Source organism: Condylostylus longicornis, unplaced genomic scaffold (genome assembly GCF_029603195.1).
Source record: "Condylostylus longicornis isolate FDR11 unplaced genomic scaffold, ASM2960319v2 ptg000004l, whole genome shotgun sequence".
Lineage (NCBI taxonomy): Eukaryota > Metazoa > Arthropoda > Insecta > Diptera > Dolichopodidae > Condylostylus > Condylostylus longicornis.
Window position 1 is genome coordinate 16,955,571 of NW_026577973.1, and position 27,330 is coordinate 16,982,900.

Below are 27,330 nucleotides of genomic sequence, written 5' to 3' on the forward strand. Positions count from 1 at the left end.
GATGGTTCTGGTGGTGACAATAATATGTCTCCAATCAGGAAATGTGCTGGTGTTAGCACATTTAAATCCTCTGGATCACTTGATAGTTCGCATAAAGGGCGTGAATTCATGCAGGCCTCAATCTGCTGAAGTACGTTGGTAAATTCTTCATAGGTTAATGCCATGTTGCCAAGTACCCGCTTCATGTGATACTTGATGGAACGAACACCTGCTTCTCACAATCCGCCAAAATGAGGGGAACCTGGATGATTGAAATTAAATTTTATTCCCATATTTTCAATTTATTATTTAGTTGCTTTGGCACGTCACTTTTGTGTTTCGATAGGATTTTATTTGCACCTATGAATTTAGTACCACAATCACTAACAATAGAGTTCCTGACGTAGGCCCCTTCGGGCGAAAATTATTCGTAACGCCGCGACAAGTCTTTCAGCTGTCAAGTGCGGCACCAGTTCCATATGAATTACTTTGACTGACATACAAATAAATAGAGATAAATATGCTTTATATTTTGACGGTTTCCTGGTTCTTGACGATTTTAATTCAAACGGGTCACAATAATCCACACCACTGTTTGTAAATGGTCTACTCATTTTTACTCGTGGAGTTGGCAAATTACCCATTAGCTGTTTGCGTGTGTCGAGTTTTTGCCTAAAACATTTGATACATATATTAAAATAAAATCTTACTATATTTTGCACATCAGTTATCCAATATTTTTCGCGCAATATTGTAATCCTTAATTGAGAGCCACCACGCAATGTTTTTTGGTGGTTTTTGCAATTAGTAAATTTGTAAAATGATCTGAATATGATGGCAACCTTTTTCTGATATGCCCAATCTGAATTGAACAATCTGCCACAAACTCGGAATTTAAAAATTTAGGTTTTTGAACCTTCTTTTTCAAACGGTGAATGAATCTGCAAAAATAAGCATTAACACGAATCATGCGTGTAAATGACGAGAAGTTTTCTTCAAATTAACCATTTATCAATTGCATGTGCGCCACACATATTTTTCTCTTCTCGAACTTTGTCATTATTATCGGACCAATAGCTTTTGGATTGAAATAACCCCTTTGATCCTCATCTCTAGACGCGCAGATGTTCTCACCAAAATCGCTATGTATATGTGACACTCTATTGGCTACAAATGTTGTTCAAGTTGATGGATGTTTTTTCAACCAGACAACGCAGCACAAAGTTCAAATCTGGATAAAGAGATTGTCTTATAAAGATTTAACAATGTTATTGATATTGCCAGTGTGATAAGCCCTGGCCTTAATTTTCGGGACAGTAGCCTGTTATGTTTTCACGTTGATTAGGTTTTTTAGCGGAAATAGCTTCCAAAGCTCGAAATCCTGACTACAAAAATTTTTTTAATTCGGACCAACAAGGTAACTCCTTAGTTTTGCTAATTTCGTACTCCCACAATTGGTGTCTCTCGGGTGGCAGCTTTTAAACTGTCAAATAAATAATTATCGGGTACCAATTTTTAGTATTATGTTTACACCCATATTTTCTAAGACTTCAGTTTTTGACATAATTAACGACACATTTCTTTGATCATTGTTATTAGTTATGCAAACATAAGCAGCAGCAGCATATGCTTTATATATTGCTTGTATGTTTCGCTTGAAATGAACCTATTTGTTAATTTTTATTTGCTCAACATCTTTTAATTTTTGTAGATAGGCTAGTCATTCTTTGGTTACGCTTTCGTCAAAGTTGTCATCCCAATTTTTTTCTGAGAGCCAGAGATTGTGCATTATTAGTTTTGCCTTGATTATAATAGGTGCCAACCACCCTAGTGGGTCAAAAAGCCTGGAGATTTGAAATAAGATTTTTCATTTTGTCCAATTTGTCTAATCAGAATCAAGATTAGATAAATAAGAAAAGAAGTCTGATGTCCAATCAATCCCTAAGGTCTTGATCGTTGGTTCATTATTTTCGCGAATCGACAATAATTTCTCACGGTTCTCGCATTTTCGCAATGGAAAGCCGGCTCCGTTGGTCATTTCTATAACTCGCCTTAGTACTTCAACTGCCGAAGGCACGTCGTGAACCCCAGATAACAAGTCATCCACATAGAAATCTGTTTTCGCAATTTGGGAAGCTAAAAGAAACCTCCTGCTTCGTCTTTAGCCAATTGCATAGAGTCCGCGTAGTCAGATAGGGTGCACATTTTGTCTTAATAAATTGTAATCCCGAATAGGCTCAGTCGTCGTTTCTCGCCACAAAATACGTTGGTAATTTTCATGTTTGGGTTTTATCCAAATTTGCCGATACATTTTCTCTATATCTGATGTAAATGCTACTTGATGCTTCCTCCATCTTATTAGAACAGCTGCTAATTCGTCTTGTACAGTAGCAGCTTTGTAAAGTATGTTTAAGGATTTACCACTACTAGTAGCTTTCGAAGCATCAAACACAACTCATAACTTAGTAGTTGAACTAGATTCTTTGATGATCTCATGATGACGAAGATAAGCTGAGTTATATGATAACTTGGTTATTGTTTGGTCGAATGAATTTCTTCATGCAACTGCAGAACAGATAGATGACGTAATCTGGTTCGAGTCCAGTTCGAGGAGAAAAATTTTTTTAATGAATTTTTCTGCCTTTAACTCGTTCCTTTGATTACGTCATCCATCTGTTCTGCAGTTGTATTAGTAAAATTCATAATTTAATTAGTGCAATAGGCACAATCCTATAAATATATATGTTCTTGTTATTGTGTGTTTCAATAGTAGATTGTATGTAGCAATCAATGTAAACAAAACAAATACTTAGTAATCATGTGAATTACAGTATAAGCAATGTAGAGAACATTTCGTCGGCAATTTCTTCATGCCTCTGTAGCTCAGTTGGTAGAGCGTCCGCCTAGAAAGCGGTAGGTCACTGGTTCGAGTCCAGTTCGAGGAGAAAAATTTTTTTAATGAATTTTTCTGCCTTTAACTCGTTCCTTTGATTACGTCATCCATCTGTTCTGCAGTTGCATGAAGAAATTTCCATTAAGATAAATTAGTAGTGTAAAAAGCACATTCTTATAAATTCCGCAACTATGATGTTGTATTAGTAAAATTCATAATTTCCTCCCTGTGATTTTGATAGAAGAAGAGATTTAAAAAAAAACGAGAAAAAATATAGAGTTTACCTTATCAACTCTGTGATACCCGTACAAATTTGTTATCTTATGTGCGAATAAAGATGCCATAACTGACTATGGGATTCAGTACTATGTGTTTTTCAAAATACTGTGTGCCAGGATATTATTGAAGTTGCATGGCTGCTACCAGAAAGAGCCAAGAAATTTTAACGAATTTTATCAAGCACATCGGCCCTACTAATATATTTGCTTGTGTGAAATTTCAATATTACATCTTTTATAGTTTCTGAGATATAGTCAAATGAATTTTGAAGTTGTACGACAGTTACCAGAAGGAGCCAAGCAATTTAAACGGCTTTTATCAAACACATTGGCACTACTAATATATTCGCTTGTGTGAAATATCAATACCATAGCTTTTATAGTTTCTGAGATATAGCCAAATAATTTTTGAAGTTGTATGGCAGGTACCAGAAGGAGCCAAGCAATTTCAACGACTTTTATCGAACACATAGGCCCTACCAATATATTCACTTGTGTGAGATTTCATTACCATAGCTTCTATAGTTCCTGAGATATAGCCAAATAAATTTTGAAGTTGTATGGCAGCTACTCGAACCTGTGCCCCGATCATATTTAGTATATCCTGCCATATAATACTACTTTCCTAAAACAATTTGTGCCTTACATGTGATACCATTAACAACCATCCGAAAATTGCCCTTGCGTAAGTAGTAAAAGTGCTACCATACAATGCAACTTACTGAATTTATTTTACATATTACATTTGCACGGGAGTTTTTTTTTGGAATTATTTTTGTTAATATTTTGAACTGTAAAGATGTAAGTGTTATAACATTTTGTATAATTTGTTAACGGTATTTGTGCTTTTGAAAATTGCAATTATTTACTGCATAAATATGTAATTATACAAATAGTTTATGGCAGTAGTTGCCCAGAAGATTTTGATGAATCTTTTAATCTTGAAAATTATAATTACATTTTCTCCGGCATATCGAAAATGTTGGATTTATTTCGAAGAATTTTCTTTCTGAAGCATAACGGCGATGAGATTCTTTTTTACTGTCGCTGAAATATAAAACCACATACTCCATTATTTTTACAAATAATTATATAACAAATATACTTATCTATTCTAATAAAACTTCTTAAATCTTTTTTAATAGAGCTCCCACTCATATTGTCATGCTTTTAATGTTCTTCTATACACAAAAGTGTCAAATGCAATTAGAATTTAACTATTTGAGTATATTTTGTAGGTAGACCCGACAGGTGATAGATGACATTTGGCATTTGACACCTGACAGATGACTTTTCACAGTTAATGTTTGACAAGTGACAAATGTCATTTGCAGTTGACATTTGACAGTTGGCAGATAACATTTGAAATTTCTCGGGTGACATTTCGTAAGTTACAGTTGACAGATGATGGATGACATTTGATAGGTGACAGATGACATTTTACAGTTGATGTTTGACAGAGGACAAGTCACTGATGTGATTTGACAGATGACAGATGACATTTGACAGGTGACAGATCTGATTTGACATTTGACAGCTGACAGATAACACTTGACAGGTGACAAAAGAGATTTGACAGATGACATTTGACAGGTGACAGATGACTTTTGACGGTGACAGATGGAATTTGACAGATGACTTTTGACGGTGACAGATGGAATTTGACAGATGACATTTGACAGGTGACAGAAGACAGTTGGCAGATGATGGATGACATTTGACAGATAACATTGGACATGTGACGTCAGATTTGACAGCTGACAGATGACATTTGACAGATGACAGGTGACAGCTGACATTTGAGAGTTGATATTTGACAGAGGACAATTGACAGACGTCATTTGACCGTTGACATTTGATAGGTGACAGACGACATTTGACATCCGACAAATGACATTTGACAGCTGACAGGTAACATTTGGCAAATGACAGATTAAATTTGACAGTTGACATTCGAAAGATTGCATTTGACAGGTGACAAATGATATTTGACTAATGACCGCTGACAGGTAACATTTGGCAAATGACAGATTAAATTTGACAGTTGACATTCGACAGATTACATTTGACAGATGATATTTAACAGCTGACAGATGACATTTGACAGCTGACAGGTGACATTTGACAAGTGACAGATGAGATTCAACAGGTGACAGATGACATTTAACAGGTGACAGATCTGATTTGACATTTGATAGCTGACATTTGACAGGTTACAGATGATAGTTGACAGGTGATATTTGACAGTTGATGTTTGACAGAGGACAAGTAACAGATGTCAGTTGATATTTGACAGGTGACAGATGACATTTGACAGCTGACAGGTGACATTTGACAGGTGACAGATGACATTTGACAGGTGACAGATCTGATTTGACATTTGACAGCTGGCATTTGACAGGTGACAGATGACAGTTGGCAGGTGACAGATGACATTTGGCAGTTGACGTTTGACAGAGGACAAGTGACGGATGTCAGTTAACATTTGACAGGTGACAGATGACATTTGACAGCTGACAGGTAACATTTTGCAAATGACAGATTAAATTTGACAGTTGGTATTCGACAGATTACATTTGATAGGTGACAAATGAGATTTGACAGATGACATTTGACAGGTGACAGGTGACATTTGACGGTGATAGCTGGAGTTTGACAAATGACATTTGACAGCTGACAAGAGACAGTTGACAGATGATGGATGACATTTGACAGATAACATTTGACATGTGACAGATTAGATTTGACAGCTGACATTTGACAGATGACATGTGACAGATGATAGTTGACAGGGGGCAGATGACATTTGACAGCTGATATGTTACAGATGACATTTGACAGGGGACATTTGACAACTGTACAGGTAACAGAGGAAATGTGACAGATGACAGATAGAATTTGACAACTGACAGTTGACATTTACAGCTGACAGGTGACAGTTGACATTTGACAGATGACAGTTGACAGATGACAGCTGACGGAAGACATTGGATAACTGACGGGTAACAGATGATATGTGATAGATGACATTTGACAGATGACACTTGACAGGTGACATTTGAAATTTTTTAGGTGACAGATGGTAAATGATAATTAAAATAAAAAAATAAAAACGAAAGAGAGCAATAATTTGTAATCTGATTTCCTAAAATTCCAAATAATTTGTAATCTGATTTCCAAATTTTGTTGGAGGACCGTCCTACTAAGGTGCAGGCCACAAAACATGTCCTAAGAAGACGAAAACGGTCAAGTGAGGTTTCGTTTGAAAGGTTTCGGTGGGATTTTAAATTTTGCGTAAAACCCCCCGCCCCCTTCTTAGTTGGAAATCGATCGTATTGACAGTTTTAATATACATATTTTAATTTATGATGAGAAGAAATATTTGTAGGGTTTAAGTATCTAGGCTGGAAAAAAAATATCTAAAATCCATATTTTCCAAATTTTTGATATCGTTTTTCTTCTAGACCCCATTTTGTAAAAGTCTGAAATTTTAACAGATTTTAAACACTAACAAAATGGTTCATTTCGTTACAAGAAAATCTTTTATCAGCTCCACTCCCTCACAAGTTATCGGCTCTCGAAAATTTGTAATATTTGAATTTTTGGCGCACCTTATATTTTCGAAAATGCAAGCTCTTTCAAATTTCAATAAACACAGAAAACTAACGGTAAATTTCATGCCATTAAAAAACATTATTATTTTCCTTAACTCACCCAATTAACCTATCTTTTTTTTTTAGTTTTATAGTAAAAGTAAGTAGCTTTAATAATGCATTAGGTCTAGGTACAAATGTTGTTTTAAAATCAGTATTTTCACTGTTGAAGGGAAAAGTGATACATTACAAACCGTTGGTTTGACTTAACTTTATTTTAAGAAAAAATTTAGATTAAAATAAAAATCTTTACTTAGTCCCTGATTTAAAACAAAAAAGTTCGAAAAAAACTCGAAAATTCAGAAAAATAACAATTTTTAAAACCAACACTCTTATATATACATAGCTAACCACTACTTATATTATATATTATGTACACAGCTTCGAGTTGCAATGTTTGCAACAAATTTCTAAACTCATGTATATTTTCTTTTTGTACACGTTACAGATTTCAATTTATAAATACATATGTGTAACAAAATTGATTTTTTCTTTAAGATGTCGTGATAAATCTCATTCGCCTCAGAAGAATTTTATGGTTCCTCACTCAAAATCTAAAAACTCACTAAAAACTTCAGTGAATTTCACAAAATTACATAAAATTGGAGAGTAAATTGTTTTTTTTTTTACATACATTACTAATATAATTGTGGTTACTTTTTTTTCCACGAAAGTTAATCACAATAACTGATTTCGTAATAACTACGCGTGTTTATTTTATTAAATTAAATAACACAGTTATGTAATTTAATTAAGTGCATATATATATGAATATAATAATAATTCATTTATATACAAAATTTTAATATTCAAATAGAATATTGAAAAAGGAAAAAGCAAAAAGGACAATGGGATTTAAAAAATAATCCCATTGTATAAGAATGAAAAAAAAAATAATTTCAATTTATACTTTGTAAAATTTTTATTTCGTAATTTTTATTGTTTTCCATCTATTTAATAACTGGCATATTATATAAGTTTTTAACCTATCAATTTGTTAATTTATATTGTTTTGCATTTTAATTATGTTTCAATTATTTTTATATAATTTTTTTTTTTTCGTTTTGATTTTTCGTAATAAAAAAAGAAATTTTAAATTTCAAAAAATAAAAAATTAATGTTTAAAACATTTAATTAATATTAATAAATAATTTGTTAACAAATTAAATTCTTTGTATTTTTTGTTCTTTTTATTTTTTTTGTTACTTTGTAATTTTTAATAGCTAAAGTTATACAATTTTAATCGTATTTAATTATTTAATTTATTTAATATTTCACCTATAAAATAAAATATTTAAATGAATTTTTATTTTAATTTTTCTTTTAAGGTTTTATTTAATTAATTAATTTAATTTTAATATTTAACAATTTTTTTAATTTTTTTTTTGTTTTTTTGTTTTTTTTTTTTGGTTTTTTATTCTATTAAAATTATCCATCAAGATATTTTTGTAATTTTTTATTAATTTTATTATTTTCGTACATTATTTTTTGTTTTTGTTTTTTTTTGTTAAAATTACAGGCAGTGTGTATTGTTGTATTTTGAATTTTATTTTTTATATTGTTGAAAATTATTTCTATTGAATATTTTTTATTTAATTTGTTTGTTTGGTTTTTTTTTTGCACATAAAATTATTTTAGGTTTAATTTTTTTTTTATTTCTATTTTTTTAGTTTTGGCTGTAGTTTTACAATTTAGTTTGTAATGTTTTTTTTTTTTTTTTGGTTTTTATTTTAATTTTAAGAAAAAGTATTATTTTATAAAAAATGTTTCATAATTTACATTAGATATTTCTTAAAAAAACAAATATTTAATATTAAAAACATAAAAGAAAAACGTGAACAGTTCGATTGAATTTCAGTAATTTTTTTATTGAATTTCTGTAATTTTTTTATTGAATTTCAACAATTATTTTGCATTTTTTAAATTAAATTTAAAAAACAAATACAAAAAATTACTTGATATGTTAGATATAAAAATTTTGTAATCTTCTATCATTAGAAAGTCGAATGAAATAAACTTTTATTATATTCGGCATTTGGAATGTAAATTTGATTTGATTTCTTTTACAATTCGATAAATCCTTGATAAATTATAATTCTATATATGGATGAAGATGATAGTCAGAATGTAAATATTTCAAAAGTTTTGAATATACGAGTATGAGAAAAGAAGTTGGATATTTCAAAAAATGAATTTAAAAAACTGCAATGCTATGGGGGTTTTCGTTTATTCAATTCTACGAGTAGAATAGTTCTAGTTTGTAGTACGTTCGAAAATTCACGCTACACACACTGAAAATATAAGATCATTCGGAAATTACTGGCTGCAATAAAGTGCGTTCGAAAATTCAATCTGCAATAAAGAAATGTTAGATATGTAGCGTAGACTTCTAGTATAAATTTTGTCGCTGCTTCATGAATTTTTTTTTTAAATTAAAATTCAAAAAGAATTTTAAATTTCAAAATGACAAATCCAGATATTGCAGGGTTATTAAAGTAAGTTTTCTTTGAGTTTTCAAATATTGTTGAAATTTCCTTATTTTGCAGTGAATTGGAAGAACAGTATTGGTATACAACTTCATATAAACAATACCATTTCCGTTATTTTCGAATGACTGATTATTTAGAAGTTTCAGAATTTGTAGACTGCGTAAAGAAAAATTTAGCTAAAGTTTTTTCATACTGCTGAGAAATTTTAGTTCTAATGGTAGAACTATATTTCTCAGCAGTATAGAATGGAAAATTATTTGAGCTGTTTAACTTGAGAATCTATCTATCAAAACAAAAGTAGAATTTGACTTTGTACGAGAAATACCCAAAATTCAATAATTATTATTTTTCATTCTAATTTTTAATTAATGAATTAATGAATTTTTTCTTGTACATAAATAAAAATTTCCTCTTGTTTATTTCACAATCCCTGCAATTTTTTTAAAAATATGATTTTGTAATATTATTACAATAATTTTGAAAAATCATTAACAATTTTCAATTCTTATTAATAAAAGATTTTAAAATAAAGTTATGTAACAAATGCTCAAAGCAATTTTAAAATTTTGTCTAAACAATGCAGTCACTTTTCACATATAATTACAAAAATTATTTAAAAATTTCGCACTGGTAATTTACTAGAATTAAAGACATACAAACAAGGTATGTGTCCATTTTTTTTATTTCTTTGTCATTTATTAGAAAAATTCGCAGCACTTAATCACAAAATAAGCATAAATTTTAAAAAATTTCTTTAAATTTTTAATTTATTTGGCAACATTAACAATTTTTATTGGAAACTTATTTTATTTGGATTTCATAAAACCATTTTTGATTTGAAAATTTACTGATCTCGCTTGAAAACGTTTTCTCTATAAAATTTTATAATTATTAGTTAGATGAAATGAGAATATAGATTAAATTTTGAAAATTCTTTTACACGTTTTTGTTTTAGCCTTATAAGAGAAGAAAAATATCACAAATTTTATCAAAAATTTTTACTTTTTTTTTTGTATTTTTTAGTATTTTTACTTAAAAAAAATTAAATGCGTTTCTTTTACAAAAAGTTCTACGTATAATTATTAGAATTTTTTTTTTATTTTATGAAGTCATTCCCTTGTGCTTTACATAAATTTTATATTTTAGATTTTGTTTGGCTTTTCTTGTTAAATTGTATTTGAAGATTTTCAGTTGTTGAAATTTTTAATTTATTGTTTTGTTTTAGATTAACTTAATCAAAATTCTTGTTTTGCTATTTTTAATTATTTTTTTTGTTTATTTTTTTACAATCATTTCTAAAATTAATTTCATTTCATCTCCTTTCCTTTAATTTCCGAGTTTATTAATTTTCAGACATGTATGGTATATTCCTGACGCTCTTGTTCCTTTTTCTCATGGTACCTGTAATTATTGAAAAATATTTTGTTTCTTAAATGAAATTTGATTAATTGTAATTTCGAAATTATTTTTAATTTGGACTAATTTTATTAGCGGATTACTTTTCTAAATTAAGAGTAATTTCACGCAAAACAATGCAATGTACGAACTTATTACATAATATTGCAAATAATACGAGAATCTAAAAGTTTGCAGTAACAACCTCAACCTACTTTAAAACCTTTAATAAAAAAATTAACAAATTGAAAATACGCTGAGATTTTATAAATTAATCTCTAATTAACAAATAAAGAAGTAGTTTCCAAAATTGTTAACAAATTGTTAACAATTTGAACTTAAAACAACACCGATTTGAATATAAAATTGCCTATTTACAGGATCATATTTCTATTTTAAAAATCCTTAGGTTATAAGACAATCACAAACGTACCCAGTATGTTTCGCATTTTTTTAACACTTCTCTTAAAATGCTTTAAAGCAATTGAGATGAAAGCAAAGTATAATCTACTTTAGATACATATGCCTCACATGTTATAACATTTTTTCTTTTCGGATTTAAGTTGAGGAGCATATTGTGAATGAAAGCATATTATTACACACAATTGGATATACATATGTCATACAGATAAAAAAACAATTTTTTTTTTTTTAATTTACAACGCAATACTAATAAAGTTTAGTACAAATTACTTTGAAAAACAAAAAAACTGATATACTCCCACTGCTGTTCCTTATTAAACACTGATATTTATTTATTAAAATTCAATTTTCTTCAGCCTCATTACATTTTAATAAAAGATTTCACATTAATTTTTCTTTTTCCTTTTCATTTTTTTTTTAAATTAATATTTACTTTTGAATATAATATGAACCTACGTTTTTGTTCTGTGTGTACACATTATTATTATATGCGTATAGTGTTCATACATACACACACATGTTTATTTTTTTCATAGTCTAAATTTCATGGTTCAGTATATGAGTATTCCAAAACATTAAACGCAATATTCTGAATCAATTTTCAAGTTAAATTTAAAATGTTCATTGAAAAAACAAAAGGAAATTTGTTGTTTCTCTCTAAATATTTCGCCTCTTACTTGATTCTCACTAAAATATTCTTTCAGAATTGTATAAGGAGTGAAAATTTTGTATAACATTGCTATCTATTTAATAAAGAGATGGACAAACACAAAAGTTTTTGTGTATATAGTATTTAGCTAAAGCATCGATAAGAAAAATGTTAGTGACAATTTGTTAACGACGAATTTCTTGTCGATGCAGTCAATGTTAGCTTTTCAGGCAATTTATTATCTGAATTTCGTAAGACTTCATAGTTGGGAGCATTTCAAAAGTTCTCCGAAATAGGTCACAATTCGGATAATGGCTCTTTTATAATTGGTGTTTCTATAATCATGAAAGCAAACCAAATTTTGATCACAATTATCCGGACAAAAAATTTGTATTTTTTGAGGAAAAGTACTTTAATCAAGTAAGTGTGTACCAAAAAATGTATAAAAAATATTATTTATTGATTAATTAAAAAAAAAAATCTATTTTACAGTTAATTTGTCGACCCTTCTTTCACATTGCATATGGAGTTTTTTTTTTGTCCAAAATTTGAGATTATTGTTTTATTTATAGAGAAGCATGGCCGAAATTGTAATCTTCTAAATTAGAATTAATTTGCGTTTCATTATCTAACAACATAATGTTCATTAATTATAATTTAGGAAAGGACCAATGGCCTCACTATGTAATGCGATTTTTGTGAAACAATTTCAGTCCTAGCACATGTGTGTAATTTTCTTATAATAACTTGAAAACAATTAAAAACAAATTTTTTAACATTTTTTTTTGTACTCATCAAAAATTTGTAAATGCGAGAATTCACAACTGCTCATGGTTTCCGAACTATCGCAACTGTATATTGTAAATATACAATTGTGATACTGTAAAATAAATAAACATATACATATACAATTCATATTTAAATAATATTAACGCATATGAATTTTTCATTAAATTCTAATCAACAGTCTCATTCTCCTCACTTTTCTAATATTGTAACAGAATCGGTTGTATTTAAGGAGAACAATGAAATAAAATAAAATAAATAAAACAGAGAGGTAAAACGAAGCAAAAGAAAAAACATATTTAATAGTAATTGAGAAATTTGTAAAACGAAAATAAAAGAGAGTTTCAATGTTAAAAAAGGAGCATTCCCTTTGATGTTCCACAAAAAAGAAATAAACTGAATAATAATTATTTTCTTGTTTTACTTTATTTTTCTTCTAAACCTTTATTTCTTATTGTGTATTCCTTTGAGTAAAATAAAAGATTCGGTTTTATTTCCGTTTCCTTCGTGGAAAATAATGTTTGCTACCATTCACAACCTTATAAAAATATAAAACTAAATATCTGTGAATGTATACATTTGGTTTGGTTATGAGACCTTCAAACAAAATTTGTAATAATAATTCGGTTTTGTACGGAATCTTGCATACGAACATTGTGCTATATTAAAAATATAAAATAAGGAGGAAAGGAAAAGATAACAATTTACATGTTTTGTTGGAGTCTAAGTTTTTCTATCAGAAAAATTCTACGTAAACAAAGTTTCTAGTGAACAAAGCTTTGTGATAGCGAAACTTAGACCGCATTTCTAGTGCACAAAGCAATTTATCTACCATATTTGCACATTTTCATTACATCTCGACTCACAAAACAACATATATTTTACTCACAACTAACATTCTCCTTTAGTTATGGCTTTAGACCAGTTTTCACAACACAAAATTAACATAATTGCAGTTGAAATTTGAATTTGAGAAATTTCAATGAAGTATTTTACAATCTTAGTAAACAAACGCAATTTTTCAATAAAATTAGTTAGTATTTGTAAATTTTTTATTATAATAGAAGTTAATTAGAATAAGACATTACTACCCGTAATTTACTTTCAAATACTACACGTTTTTGATAACAGAAATATGATCTTCTGCATCCTACAAACTGTTCTAGTTCACAAGTTTATTTATATTGGTACAACTGAGGGACTGCCTTATACTGAAGATAATAGTATAATATAAATACATAATATACCAACCTCAGATGCGTGACAAAGAAGTTTTGAGTAGAGTTAGACTTGCAAGGATTCTGATATCTCTCCGGCTGGAGGATATTGACACGGTTATAGGGACCTTTAACTAGACGCTGTTTGATTGGCTATCAAACCAAGAGGATGAGTCGCTCCGCAAACGATCTTTGTAGGAACTGCTGTCATGAGGAGAAGGAAGAGACGGTGACACATCTGCTATGCAAGTGTCCGACTTTGGCGAGTTCCAGGCAGAGGTTTCTTGCGTCCTGTTTTTTTCGGCTTACTACAGAATTAGCGAATGTAAATGCTAGATTCCTTAGTTAGTTTCTTAGGAGCTCGGGCTGGTTCTAATATAGGGTCTAACTGACCTAAGTGTACTTTACGGTTCTAATTTAAGATGAGTAACATCTTGTTGGTTTCATTCATTAGTCTCTAATAAGTTAAATACCGTATATATTGAGAAATTTATTATTCCACTCCTTTCGGCAGGAGAGTGATAAAATGAGTAATTTTTGATGAATGATGATATTTTGATGTGATGATAATGTCACAAAAATGATATCTTGTAGTTGCATTACAACTTATAAATTCCAACTTATGCTGAAACACATACATTATACCTAAAATCAAAAACAACTGCACAGCAATAAATTGAAATATACGAAAACGTAAAAGTAAAAATAAAAGTAAATAAACCGGTTTACTTTAAAAAAATACATAAAAATGCGTAAACATAGAGGAATAAAAATTATTATTTCTTTTAATCCTTCATGGTAAGCTTTATTTAGAAAGAAAGATGTTTTAATAAAAAACAAAATTGCTTAAAAAACATTAAATATGAAGGGGCACCCATGACCATTTTCTCTGTACTGCCAGACTTTTATATGCAAAATCAAAATTACTCATAATTTCTCGTGTTTTTATTTATGCGCGTAAAAACGAATCTCTTCGCACAAAAAAAAAGCAGAATGATTTTCCTTTTTCAAACAAACGGATACAAAAAGTTCATTGAATTTGCTTTTAATATTTCTTCACTTTTTTATTTTGATTCATAAAATTTTTTAAAAATAAACATTTCATGTCTTCTCTGTGGCACACATTATAAATCTAAATGAGCCCACCAAACACTTATAATATATGATTTCCAAAAAAAAAAAAAAAAAAAAAAATATAGTATCTACAGATAAAGTTAAAGATAAAAACGTGTGATATGGTCATCATATAATCGATTGCTTTCTTTAGAATTTCTCAAACTAACAATGTTCAAAAATACTCTAAAAATTAATTAAAATGAGAGTTATTCAAACTAATATTGTCTATCAAAACAAATTTCTAAAAAAAATAAATAAAGTTGGATCAAGCCAACGGCTTGTAAAATAGCCCTTTTACCTCCAACAAGTGAAAATACTGCTTTTATAAAAGTCAATTATTGAATCTTATATTTTCTAATTCTAATATTATTTAAATCTTATACTTTCTTTTACATAAAATATTTCAATTTATTGCATATCTTTAGGATGACACAAGAAATTCAAGAATTAACTGCGTGATTACAATTGAATTTAATGATGGCACGACATTTTGTAAATAGGCACAAAGGTGGACGGACGGACAGTGTGAATGTTTTAAAGCATATTTTTTAAAGTCCTCTTTTCACTAAATAGGTGAAATTGACTGTTAATTGATTGCACATAAAATGATTATACATAGAACGAATAGAAAAATAAGAATCTCACAATGAAATTAACCTTTATGAAGCTGCGATGTAGGAATAAATTATCTTCAAAATTATAAGGGCAGAAATAAACATTCTGTTAAGAACACTAAGTATGCATTCTGATTTTAATAGGAACAACAATACCTCCCTTGTTTTATGTAATGGGGTTAGTAAATATGGCAGAAACCCCAAAAAAATAATCAAAAATATTTTTAAATTTATTTGAACGCTTTACACATATTCGTACGAACATATTTATTTTAGTATCCCTAAGTAATTGTACCTTTCAGCATGTTATTTGGCAAATATATTCACTTATATGTGTATTTCTAAAAAATAAATAATGAGAAACCGGATAATCAAAACGGAAGGGAGTTGTAAATAATAATAAACTATGTGCATCACACGTTCTTACTTATACAATGTATCCTTATGTGCAGGTGTACAGTTTTATTATGATTACATTTTGATAAATTTATAAAAATACTTATACATATATGTGTGTATAAATCTTACCAGACTTTAGGTTTTTTTTTTATCACCGATTCATTCTTATCCCCAAGTCATTTCATTATACCAAAAACGAATCTAATATACATTATACGACTCCTGAGAATTCAAATCTAAATTCTATACAATACAATTAATACAAATATTAAAATAATGCCAGAGAACCTGACCGACATCGCTAATAAAAACTTTTTAAAAATAATTTTAAAAAGGAAAATTGATTTTATTTAGAAAGACAAACGAAATGAAGAATGTTTTGGGTTTATTTTTGGATAAAGGTGAAAATTTTTAAAAGTGTTATTTTACAGTACCTTACTGTTTTGTGTAGAAATTAGTCTCATCTTATGAAACGATCATAAGAAATAAAGCCATAAATTTTAAACTCGAAGTGAGTGTAAAATTTATGGTTGAGTTTCAAAGTCGGATTTATTCAAGTTCTATAAAAGTTATCAAAATTTTCTCATTAGATTCTCACTCTACTATTCAGAAATCTAGCGTGAGAAGTTTTCAATTTTAGGTACAATCTAGCAATACTGAAACATTGTAGAATTACATTGTAAATATGGACACATGTTTGCCAAGATATAAAATAATTTCAAAATGTAAAAGTGTTGTAACTTTACGGAAAATCAACCAAAAAATCTTACGAAAATTATATTTGTAAACATAAAATTAAGAATAAATTTAGATCAAATTTAAAATGACGAGGTATGGGAGCACTTTATATTTATATTTCAAAACTACACACAGTATCACTTTACAATTGAATCTCATTTTACACACATGATCCCACCATAATATTTATGCTCACTTTATATATTAAATGAAAATATTTTTTCAATCACTTTCAAACGATTGAAATTAATGAAGTATGCTTAAAATTTTAACAAGAATTTATTTTTATTCCAGTATTTTCATTCCATTTTGCTCCTTTTCTCCCTGAACTCAAAAGAATATTGTGGGTTACAAAAGAATGCTTAAAAAGAAACGTTTGCATTGTAATGAATATGAAAATGGAATTTCCAACTTAATCGAATCATACAATTTTAAAAAAACTCATTGAAAAAAACTTTTCATTTTTTTATAAGTTTTTGTAAAAAGTTTTATCTAAACGCTATAGACGAATATAATAAAAATTCCTTAGAGGTTAGGTCAGTTTTTTTCTTTTGCTTTCTCCCGCCTTTGCATTTCCATTTTCTTTATATTTTTTTTAGAATTTTGCAAAAGTTTTATAAAATGGAAACATTGGCAGGCCATTGAATATAAACACAATTTTGCCTTTAGTTTTTTCTCTTTTTTTTTAATATGTAAATTTTTTCATTAGTTTTATTGTAGGTTTATGACGGCTTAATACACATTCATACCGGTAAATACATACTTTTCTTCTTATGAAAATGAAAATCGCATTAAAAGAAAATATTCAAATGAAACAAATGTTTTCAAAAATTTATTCGAAATTAAATTCTTTTTCTCGAAATGAAATAACTGTCGAAAGCATTTATTTTTCTTTTATTAAAAACTTTGTTATAGTGGACATATTCCCAAAGAGAAAAGTTTTTGAAAAGGATACTTTTTTTTTTTTAGATTTCAATTGGAGAGAAAAAAATATTTCTCTTGCTATTAATTTGAAATTATAATATTTTCTCACAAATTCAGGATTCTTTTTTTTTTAGAAACACCAGATTTTAAATTTCAAATGGAATGGAAATGATGTCATTTTGGATGCACTGTTGAATTATTGTAAGAATAAAATTTATGGTTTGTAATGAATAATGAATGCTCCCAACATGTATACAAAATGTGAACATTTATATTTTTCCCATTTCGTGTACATGTTTCCCATTCCGTGAAATAGAATCCGTGAATTTTAACAGATTTTAAGGACTGGAGAAGGGTTGCAACTGTTTGGTAATTTCGCACTGAAATTGGTTTGTCGTTTAGAAGCATTGTTTCGATTTCTCTATATTGGTTCCTCTTTTTTCTGTCTTGTCATTTGTCCCAAGTTTCGCTACAAACAGTAAACATTAACTCTAACTCTACAAATGTAGAGTTAGAGTTAATGGTACTCGTACGAATGAATGATTTTAAGAGTTGTATGATGATTGCCACATCATATAAACTTGTGCCATATCAAAAATTTTTACCGAAAATAATGACCGTATTTTTATCTTTTTTTCGCAAAATTTCAATACTGTAGCTACAATTGTTTCTACAATACGGCTAAAAAACTTTTGAAGTTATAAGGCAACTACCGCAAGGATTTAAACAATTTCATAGAATTTTATTAAACATAACGGCCCTTATAGTTGATTTACATAATATATTTCAATAATTTTTTAGACAAACTTAATTATCTTCCGGAATTGAAATAGTGTTCTTGTAATTACTATAATAAATCAGTTGTGAAAATTTGTTGAATTAAACTTGTAAGTTTTTGAAATATCGCTGGAACGGACAGGTGGACATACATTAATACGGATATAAACATGATAACAATATATTGGGACTGAAAACCCGCAAAGTTACAGCTTTTATTTCGATTCCTATTTCTTGATTTAGTGCGATTTTAACCTCGAGAACCAAATTTTGAATAATGGAAAGCCTGCCACATAAAAGAAGAAAATTGGAATACAATTTTCGTCTCTTCCTTTTAAGTTGATTATTTTGTTTCTAAGCTTATAATTGTTACTAAATGAATTGTAAATGCTTATAATTTTACGTTTAAAAAAAAATTATTTTTTTTATTTTTGAAAGCCAACGATGATATTGTTCCACCGGAAAAGGTGTAATGTTGTTGAAATAGTAGACCGATGTTGTCGAAACATTGGACGGATAAAAGTTTATAAGCATTTGATAGAAATTAAACAGAGTTAATAATGCTTCAGATTTTCACAGAGCAAGATTACTTCATTTATGTTAGTGCGTAAGCTGTCACCTAATTTTTCCAAAATTATAAGTCAAGAACGTTATTTTCACATTATTTATTTATACTACTAATAATACGAGTAGTTAGTAGAATTCCATTAATAATATTGAATATTATCAAATAGAATATTCAAATCCGTCCAGACACAATTTTGTTAATAAAGAGGAAGATTATGGTAAGCAAGTTGCTTGCACAAATATCATAAATCTCTACAATTATTCCAAAATTTCTGGATATTCGATTTAGTGAATAAAAAACGATAATATTAGTCGCCAAATAATTTTAGCATATTCCTAGATTTTCTCGCATTTGAAATAGTTTTAAATTTCATATGTTCCAAAACAAATTTTGCATAAAAAAAATAAAATTTCGCAAAATGACCTGCAAACTTTAACTACTAATTCTCACAAATCTTTATTAATTGATTTGAAAACTTTTCGAAATTATAATTAGCTACATATCCAAAATATTTAATGGATTTTCAACATACCGACGTTACGTACAAATAATTTTTATAAGAATAATTTTCATCTTATAATAAAAATATTCCTCCCATTTTAATTAAAATTCTTCTATAGATTAATCTTTTGAACTTTATATTGAATACAAAATTTTTCATCATCTTATACACAAGTGCATAAAAGATTTCATAAACTTGGTAAAATTTTTTAAACGTTCTTAAAATTTGTTAAAATTCAATTTGTTTCCTGATAAAATATAGCCTTAAATCAATTCTTCTTTAAAAAGCTGGAAGCGTCAATCAAGCCATAAATTATAATCTTGAAAATTATTTCATCACATCCTTCTTAAATATGGAACATCCAGCTTATTAACAAGACAATTTCTATTATGACACAATTTCCTTTTCCTCATTTTTATCCTTCTTCAAATCATAAAGACTCATAATTAATAGTTATAAAACTTTCAAAAGATGCATCATATTATAAGTTTTAGTAAATATTTTTTAAATTTTGAAAATAAAAAACTATCTTTAAAAGTTTATAATATTTTTATAATTATATAGAAAAAGACGGGCCTGTTATGGTATTCGGATTTTGTTTATAACGAAATTGCTTCCAAAGATGATTAGTTGTTTCCAAAAATTTAAAAAAAAAAATTGCTCGGTAGTTTCACTCTGTCCGTCCGTCCGTGGACATGTTTACTAAAGCTGACATTTTATATGTACACAGATCTTTACTAGAAACTTATTTCCGTAGAACAAAATTTTTATCTATTTCACCCCCTATAAAAATTATACCCCCCCAAAACCATAAAAATTGCCTTTTTTAACTATTTGTTGCAATGGAACCATAAACATTTTTCGAATTTTTCAAACGCAAAAAGGCAGTGGTTTGGTTCTCCTATCGTGACATACTATAATTAAACTTTAAAAAAACAAAATGGCCGTTCAAATTTACCGTTATCTAAAATCCATTTTTTCAAAATTTTTGATGTTGTTTTTCTTCTAACATAGACCCCAGGTTATAGGAGCCTGAAATTTTAGCAGCTTTTAGCAGAAGAAAATTTTTTCGATCTCCACCCCCTCTCAAGTTATCGCCTCTTGAAGTTTGTAAAATTAGAATTTTTGACCTTTATATTTCCGAAACCGCAAGCTTTTTCAGATTTTTATAAACGCAAAAAGCTAACGGTAAATTCTATGACATTAAAAAATATAATTATTTTTCCTAACTCACGCAATTAACCCTTAAAATCGAGCATTATGTTAAGCCCTCTTTAAATTAATTTTTGCTTTATTTCAAAGATTGCATAAACCGTTCATCCTAAATATATGCATGAAAATATTTTTAATAGTGTGGTAGATATACATAGACTGTATTTAAAAACAGTATTTTCACTAATTGTTGAAGGAAAAAGTGCTACAATACAAACCATTTGACCCAACTTTATTATTGAAAATTTTCATTTCAGGGGGATTTTGTTTGAAGTTTCCAACATCAATCACTTCACTGATAACGGAACGAAGTGAGTGATTCTGAAATTCTTGAAATTGAAAGTGAACTAGAACGCTTAACGTGGCAAAAGTGAATATCAATTAATCTTATTAATATTAAAATAAGCGTAAGCAATCCATGACCGAAATTTTCTCTATAGGTAAAAGTTGCACTACACTTTATGACCTACCTGTATGCTTATCTACCGCAATAAAATTAATACCAAACGCAATATACCCTGAAATGCATTAAGGCTGCTGGAATGCGTTGAAGCTCAAAAGTACAGCAAAAACTTTAACAATGAAAAGCCTTTGATCACAAGTTCCGTTCGTATCGAAAATCAAAAATATATTAATTATTTTTTTAAAACTGATGCCCCTAAAAATTATCCTAAGATTGTGTGATCCAATGTGAATTTCCTTTCATTTCTTTTTCATTAAATTTTGCACCGAATTCCTTTCTTTCTTTCTTCTTAATAGCTGTCTACAACTTTTGTTCACAAACATATATCTGCTCTAAAGAATTATATATGTACATAATACGTTCTGCACTATCTGCGATTTTGTACAATATTTTCATGAAGTTGTCTCTCACAACACGAATACATATACTAAATAATAAGTTTATACAATAATGCTTTATAAAGTAGCAAAAATTAAAAATATATAATAAAATAATTTAACGTTTCTTTAATTCCATGATCCTTATAATAGATTAGAATCAGAGGAGTGTAGAGAAAGTAAAAGTCTATTCCATGTACATACATGCATATATAAAAATATGAAAAACATACAAGATGTTGGGAATGAGCGGAATTTTCTTGGTATTTGGTTTCGCCCCCACTTTCTAACAATAAACAAAATTGTTCAAATTTATAAAAATTGGGCAATGTAAAACAAATCTGTAGCCAATATAGAGAGGATTGTGCGTTTTTCTTAAATTATGGCACCCTCGCTAACATCGTTTTTATAAAAATAGTGTTGTTTATAGCTACCCAATTTAAAGAAGTAAGTCGTTTGTCTTCTGTACCTATTGGCCATAATATTCAAAAATAATTTATTTTTGATATTTTACTGGCTAATAATTTCATAAATTTTTCTATTGTTTTTGAACAATTTTTACCTTGCAAGCAGTGAGGTTAATTCCTCTCTATCCATTTTTTGGCCATGACTTTCATTATTTTCCATTACACGTTGAACTTCCAAGTCCAATGCACGCTGTTCTCTATCACATTCTGCTTCACTAAATTCTCTGGAATCAGTAAAACCAGATGGAGGGCGAAATCCGAGACCGGCACCACCACTTCCACCATTAGTTGATGCTGTTTCCAAATTAACCTCACTGTCCAAACTAATAAAAATTAAAGTAAAAATGAAAATTTTTAGAATGAAAAAAAAATAAAAATGTAAACAAAACATAATAATAAATAAAGAAAACAATTTAAATAACCGTTAGAGTGTTCCAAACGGTTATTTTTGTATATATATACATACACACACAAAAGAAAATCAATAAAATAATATTCAATTGAAAATTGCAATGGTGAATATCATCATTGTAGTTCGATGGTACATAAATAATATTTTTTGTGTACAGCATAGTAAAATGAAAGCAGCATGGTGACGTTATTGAGCCATGAAGAAATAACAATGCCAATCGCCAGATGGAGCACAAAAAAATTATGAAATATGAAAAAGAAGAAAAGAAAAAAGAAACTTATTGTGATTATGAAAAATCAAAAGAAGAATAAAAAAATGACAATATAACGGTGCACACAGAAAGAGAATCAAAGAAAAAAAACACATAAAAATAGAAAAAATGATGATTTAAAACTTGAAAAATTTACTATACCAACAATTAAGTATGTATGTGTGTGTGTGTACATAGTAAGGATGTGTAAAAATAAGTTGACATTTGTAATACCATTAACTACCGTTTACATCAAAGGTCCCTAAAAGTGTACAAGGGTATATATAGGGGCTGAAAGAGCCAAAACACAAATAAAATAGAAAACAATATAAAACAGAAAATGCATCAATTTAATAAAGAAAAGAAAAGTTATTTTCTATACACACATATAAAAGAACACATTATACACATACCTAGGTAAATTCTCGCATAACTGACTATACACATTGACAAACATATTTTGTTTTAGATAACAATAAAAATAGAAATTTTATGATCATTTAGGCATCATAACGAAGAAATATTGTTAAAGCATTTTCATGTTCAAAACAAGAACACTATATATGTACCACATAAATACATAAAAATGTTGGTAACAATAAAAATAAAAAAACAACGGCAATGAAGACAATAACACATAAAATATACGCAAACGCGATTGCCAATAATATAAAATACTACATCCGACTTTAAAAGATTGAAAAGCGCTACAAAGGAGTGAAGTGCAGTATTTAGAAAATAAAATTTATGTTATTAAAATAGAGAATAGAATTTTTTTCTTAAAAAGTCAGGTTACTTTAGGCAAATACGTAAATCCAAATGAATTTAAATTGAGCTAAAAAATTTAATCGCTGAATAATTTAATTTGAATTCACAGCTACTCTTCAACTAATCAAGTCAGGAATTGTGAACTATACATAAAAAGTCAGAACTAAAATTTGTACCAACTCCTTACTTTTAAATTTCTGTAAAATTCTTACTTCTTATAAAACGAAATAATTTTTTAATATACTAGAAAGTCAAACGGAACAACAATCGCGATGGAAGAAAAAAAACAAAATTGTTTTTTCCTTATGTTCATTTTTCGTTTTTTATCAATAATCCTTTTAAAATTCTTTCAAACATAAGGACATCATTTCATTTATCGTACAAAGCTTCCGGATTATTATGTTAGATGAAATTATTGCGCTTACAATTCAACCTATAGAAAAAAATATTAAAATATGTGAGTGAAAAAGAAGACACCATAATTCAAAATAAAAGTGAGTAAAAAAAAAATTTATTTGTAGCAATTTATGTTTGTTGTTTTCTGGTTTTGTTATGTGTTTTTTTGTTAACTCTGATAAACTACACCCATTTCTATTTAAAAAAAAAAAATAAATATTATTCGGTCGAATGGAAAGGAAAATGTACACATGTGACTTTTCTAAAATGATTGCAAAAAAATTATCCTTTTTTAAAATTTATTTACTATATCGCAATATTATGCATATGTACACATGTAGTGATTTTCTATTTAATATTTTTTTTAAACCCGGAAATCAACCATTCGACTCAGAACTCGAATGAGAACGAGGGTGTTACCAAAACCGTCGAAAACAATTTTGTTTTAAAAATGATTACCTTAATTCCAAATTAAAAAGTGTTATCTACCAGTTTTATGTTTCGTAATTTTTTGTAGTTACATGTACCACACTGTTACAACATAACACTTTTGCAATGATGCTACATAACTTGAAAATCGTTCAACTTAATATTTCAAATCTAAATCTAAAACAGCGTGTCAAAATGTACTAAGCCTGAAAATAAAAATTAATAAGAAACCCAGAAACGGAATTTTGACACGTATGACATTCATATGACATTCTCGTACGAACGAATGTTTGAAGAGAAGGTATTATAAATTTATCACTCTGTTTTTAGCTCTGTCTGTAAGAAATGTCTCTGATACAAATATATGCTTTTGATAAGGGTTCCAATTCTGAATCGATTTATCTGTATCTGTCCGCATGTTCCTCTGTCCAATAATAACTTAAGAATCTATTAGGCTAGGCTAACTAATTTTTTCACTAATAACTAATATTTGTTATTGCAACGACCTTATTTTGTCGGGTTTTATTCAAAGAAGTGGTTCTATTAGCTGCCGAACAACTCTTAAAAATAATTTTGATAAAACAGTGTTTTAGTATGAAATTTGAATAAAATTTGGAAGAGATTTTATAAGTTGAACTTGTAATTTCGCTGCCATACATATTCAAAAAAAAAAAATTTTTAAAACCATATAAATGACAAGAAGCACGCAAAACAAATACAACCAAGCTTACTAATGTTCTACAAAATGTTTTCAGTGGTCCGTTTGTCAACAGTCACATAAATATATTAGTATAGGTATCACACAGTTTATCTAAAATTAAATGTTGATTATATAAGTATATAATGAATCTAACAAAATTTACTGAAATTTGATTCAATAAATAATTTTAATAGCAAAGAGTACCACAGCCAATCGTCAAAACCAATCCCTGAAAAAGTTATTTTCCTTCATTTCGAATATAGAACAGCATCTTGAATATTGTTCTGTAGTCTATATGTGAATCAAAACTAAAAATATGATCATTATACAAACACCATAACATTATAAAACAAAGTTTTGGCAAGCAAATCTTAGAAGAGATATGAACTTACTTCTTGTTTTACGCACTCTAAGCCAACTAATTATTTAAATCTAATTCTAAACAGATAATATAAAATCTACATCAGTAATAGCTCTATAAAAATATAAAATAAAATTTTAACGCAAAAAAAGAACATTCAAATAAAGCGACTATTTTTCTTACATTCATTCTCAATATCCTAGCAAGTTTTTGATATTCACTAACATAATATTATTTTTGTTGCTTTTGTTTTTGTTGTTTGTTTGTTCGTTAACGCAATTTTAGATAGTTACTCATTTTCTCAAAATGTGTGACTATCTAAAATTTCTCTATAACAAAAACTGTGCATAAAACTTGGTTGCAATCACAAAGATATAGTAACGATATAGCTAATATAACACTTTCCTTCATGCTCTTTTTAGAAAAGACAACTCGTTAAAATTCCAGAGAATTTATAATTTCAGCAAATTTTTCTACAAACATGGAATTTGCATTATACACACTTTTTTAGAAGTTAACAAATTTACTTTCTACGGGTTTGGGCACAAAATGTATGAGTGATGAAATATTTTTTATTTTTTTCAATTTTTGCGTATAAATAAGGTTACCAGCTATTCAAAATAAATCAACATTTTAGCTCTTTTATTAACGTTTAAGGATCTTCTGATCATATCGTATTCAATAATTCATTAAAATTTTGAGCTTTAATAAATTTCATTAAAAAAACAGATTTAAAATGCTCAAGTTTTACTAAAAGCCAATGTTTTATATAATAGATATAAGATCAACTTTCCAATTTTTTAATTCAAAGATTTTTTGAATTACAAAATGCCAATGCCCTTTTCAATTAAATGAAGTAAATTTTTTGATCAAAACGGAAGATCAGAACTTAGCCGACACCTAATATATAATTTTATACGTATTTCTAAATTTAATACATTCATGGACATTCTTGAAATTTCAAATGAATGTGTTGCTGGAACTCCTTTCTACTTCTTAAAGCAATATTCTTTTACTAGATTAATAAGAGTTGATTTTCGCACTATTGGAATTTTTTAAAAATGTTGTCAAGACTTAAGAAAAGATTATGGAAAACGATTTTTAGCATACTAATCCTTATTTCAGACGCAAAAAACAATGTAAATTGCGGCATAGGACAAGTATTACTACTTTTTTTAAATAGAGAATTTGCTACAAGAAGTGGCTAGTTAAAGATTTTCTCACTAAAAATTGTTCGTTGTTCGCACTTCCAACAAAGTTTTCAATCTCAGAATTTTATATTCTTTACATAATTGTCACTAAAAAATTATTTCAATTATTGAAAAAGTCTTGGTTCTCTTTCTATTCCAATGATTTATTTTCCCTGTTCGTCCCACTCTTTCATCGCAATTATAAAATTGCAAAATGGAATTTTATGCTTTTTCTTTTTCTTTACTCCAATATCAGCGATTTTACAATTTAATCCTTTTCTGTTGAAAAAACAAATTGGTATTCGACCTAATAGCCATCAGTTTGCATATTATGTACAAAACGAAAGAGGAGTAACACAAGTATAAATGCAACTATATGTTATAATACACCATTTTTATTTTGTTGCAAATCAGGTCAGTTTATATAAGACTAAAAAATTAAATATCAAAAAATTTGCACATGAAAAAAAAAACCTTCCTTTTTCACAATCATTCATTATTAGGTTAAAAGCTTTTTTGTTTATTCCGTTTACCTCCGCCACCATTACCATCCCCCGAAATACAATTTTATTTTGTTTTTTCCTCTACAACTCATGAAAACCATATTGACTTTTACCTTTCGGTATATCTTATAAAACCTGATTTTTTTTTCCATTATTAATTTTTATATTAATGGAATTGCAGGTGCATTATGAGACAAACGTTGGATGGACATTGCACAGACATCATGATAAATATTGGGGTTAGGTAAAACAGAAAAAAAACTATATACGTACATATGTAGTTGTATATTATGTGTAAAAGAGTTTATTCATAAACAATCATGAAACATATACATTTTTGTTATAATATCGTGGGGAACATGTGAAATTTTAAAAATAAAATTCATTCAGACGAAAATTAAT

General features: G+C 28.3%; 1 protein-coding gene across 2 annotated transcripts in view; it reads right to left on the reverse strand.

Moving 5' to 3' along the window:
• Positions 1-10,259: 10,259 nt before the first annotated feature.
• The window catches only part of LOC129614583 (cell adhesion molecule Dscam2), a 155,239-nt gene continuing 138,168 nt past the window's right edge, over positions 10,260-27,330 (reverse strand). The window contains exons 33-34 of one of the 2 annotated variants that reach the window (XM_055529286.1): positions 22,015-22,242; positions 10,260-10,693 (exon numbers count right to left, since the gene is read on the reverse strand). In XM_055529286.1, coding sequence (XP_055385261.1) covers positions 10,642-10,693; positions 22,015-22,242 — 280 coding nt within the window. In that variant the 3' untranslated portion in view covers positions 10,260-10,641. Of the gene's footprint in view, positions 10,694-22,014; positions 22,243-27,330 lie in introns of those variants that run through there. The other variant, XM_055529295.1, reaches the window with a different exon arrangement.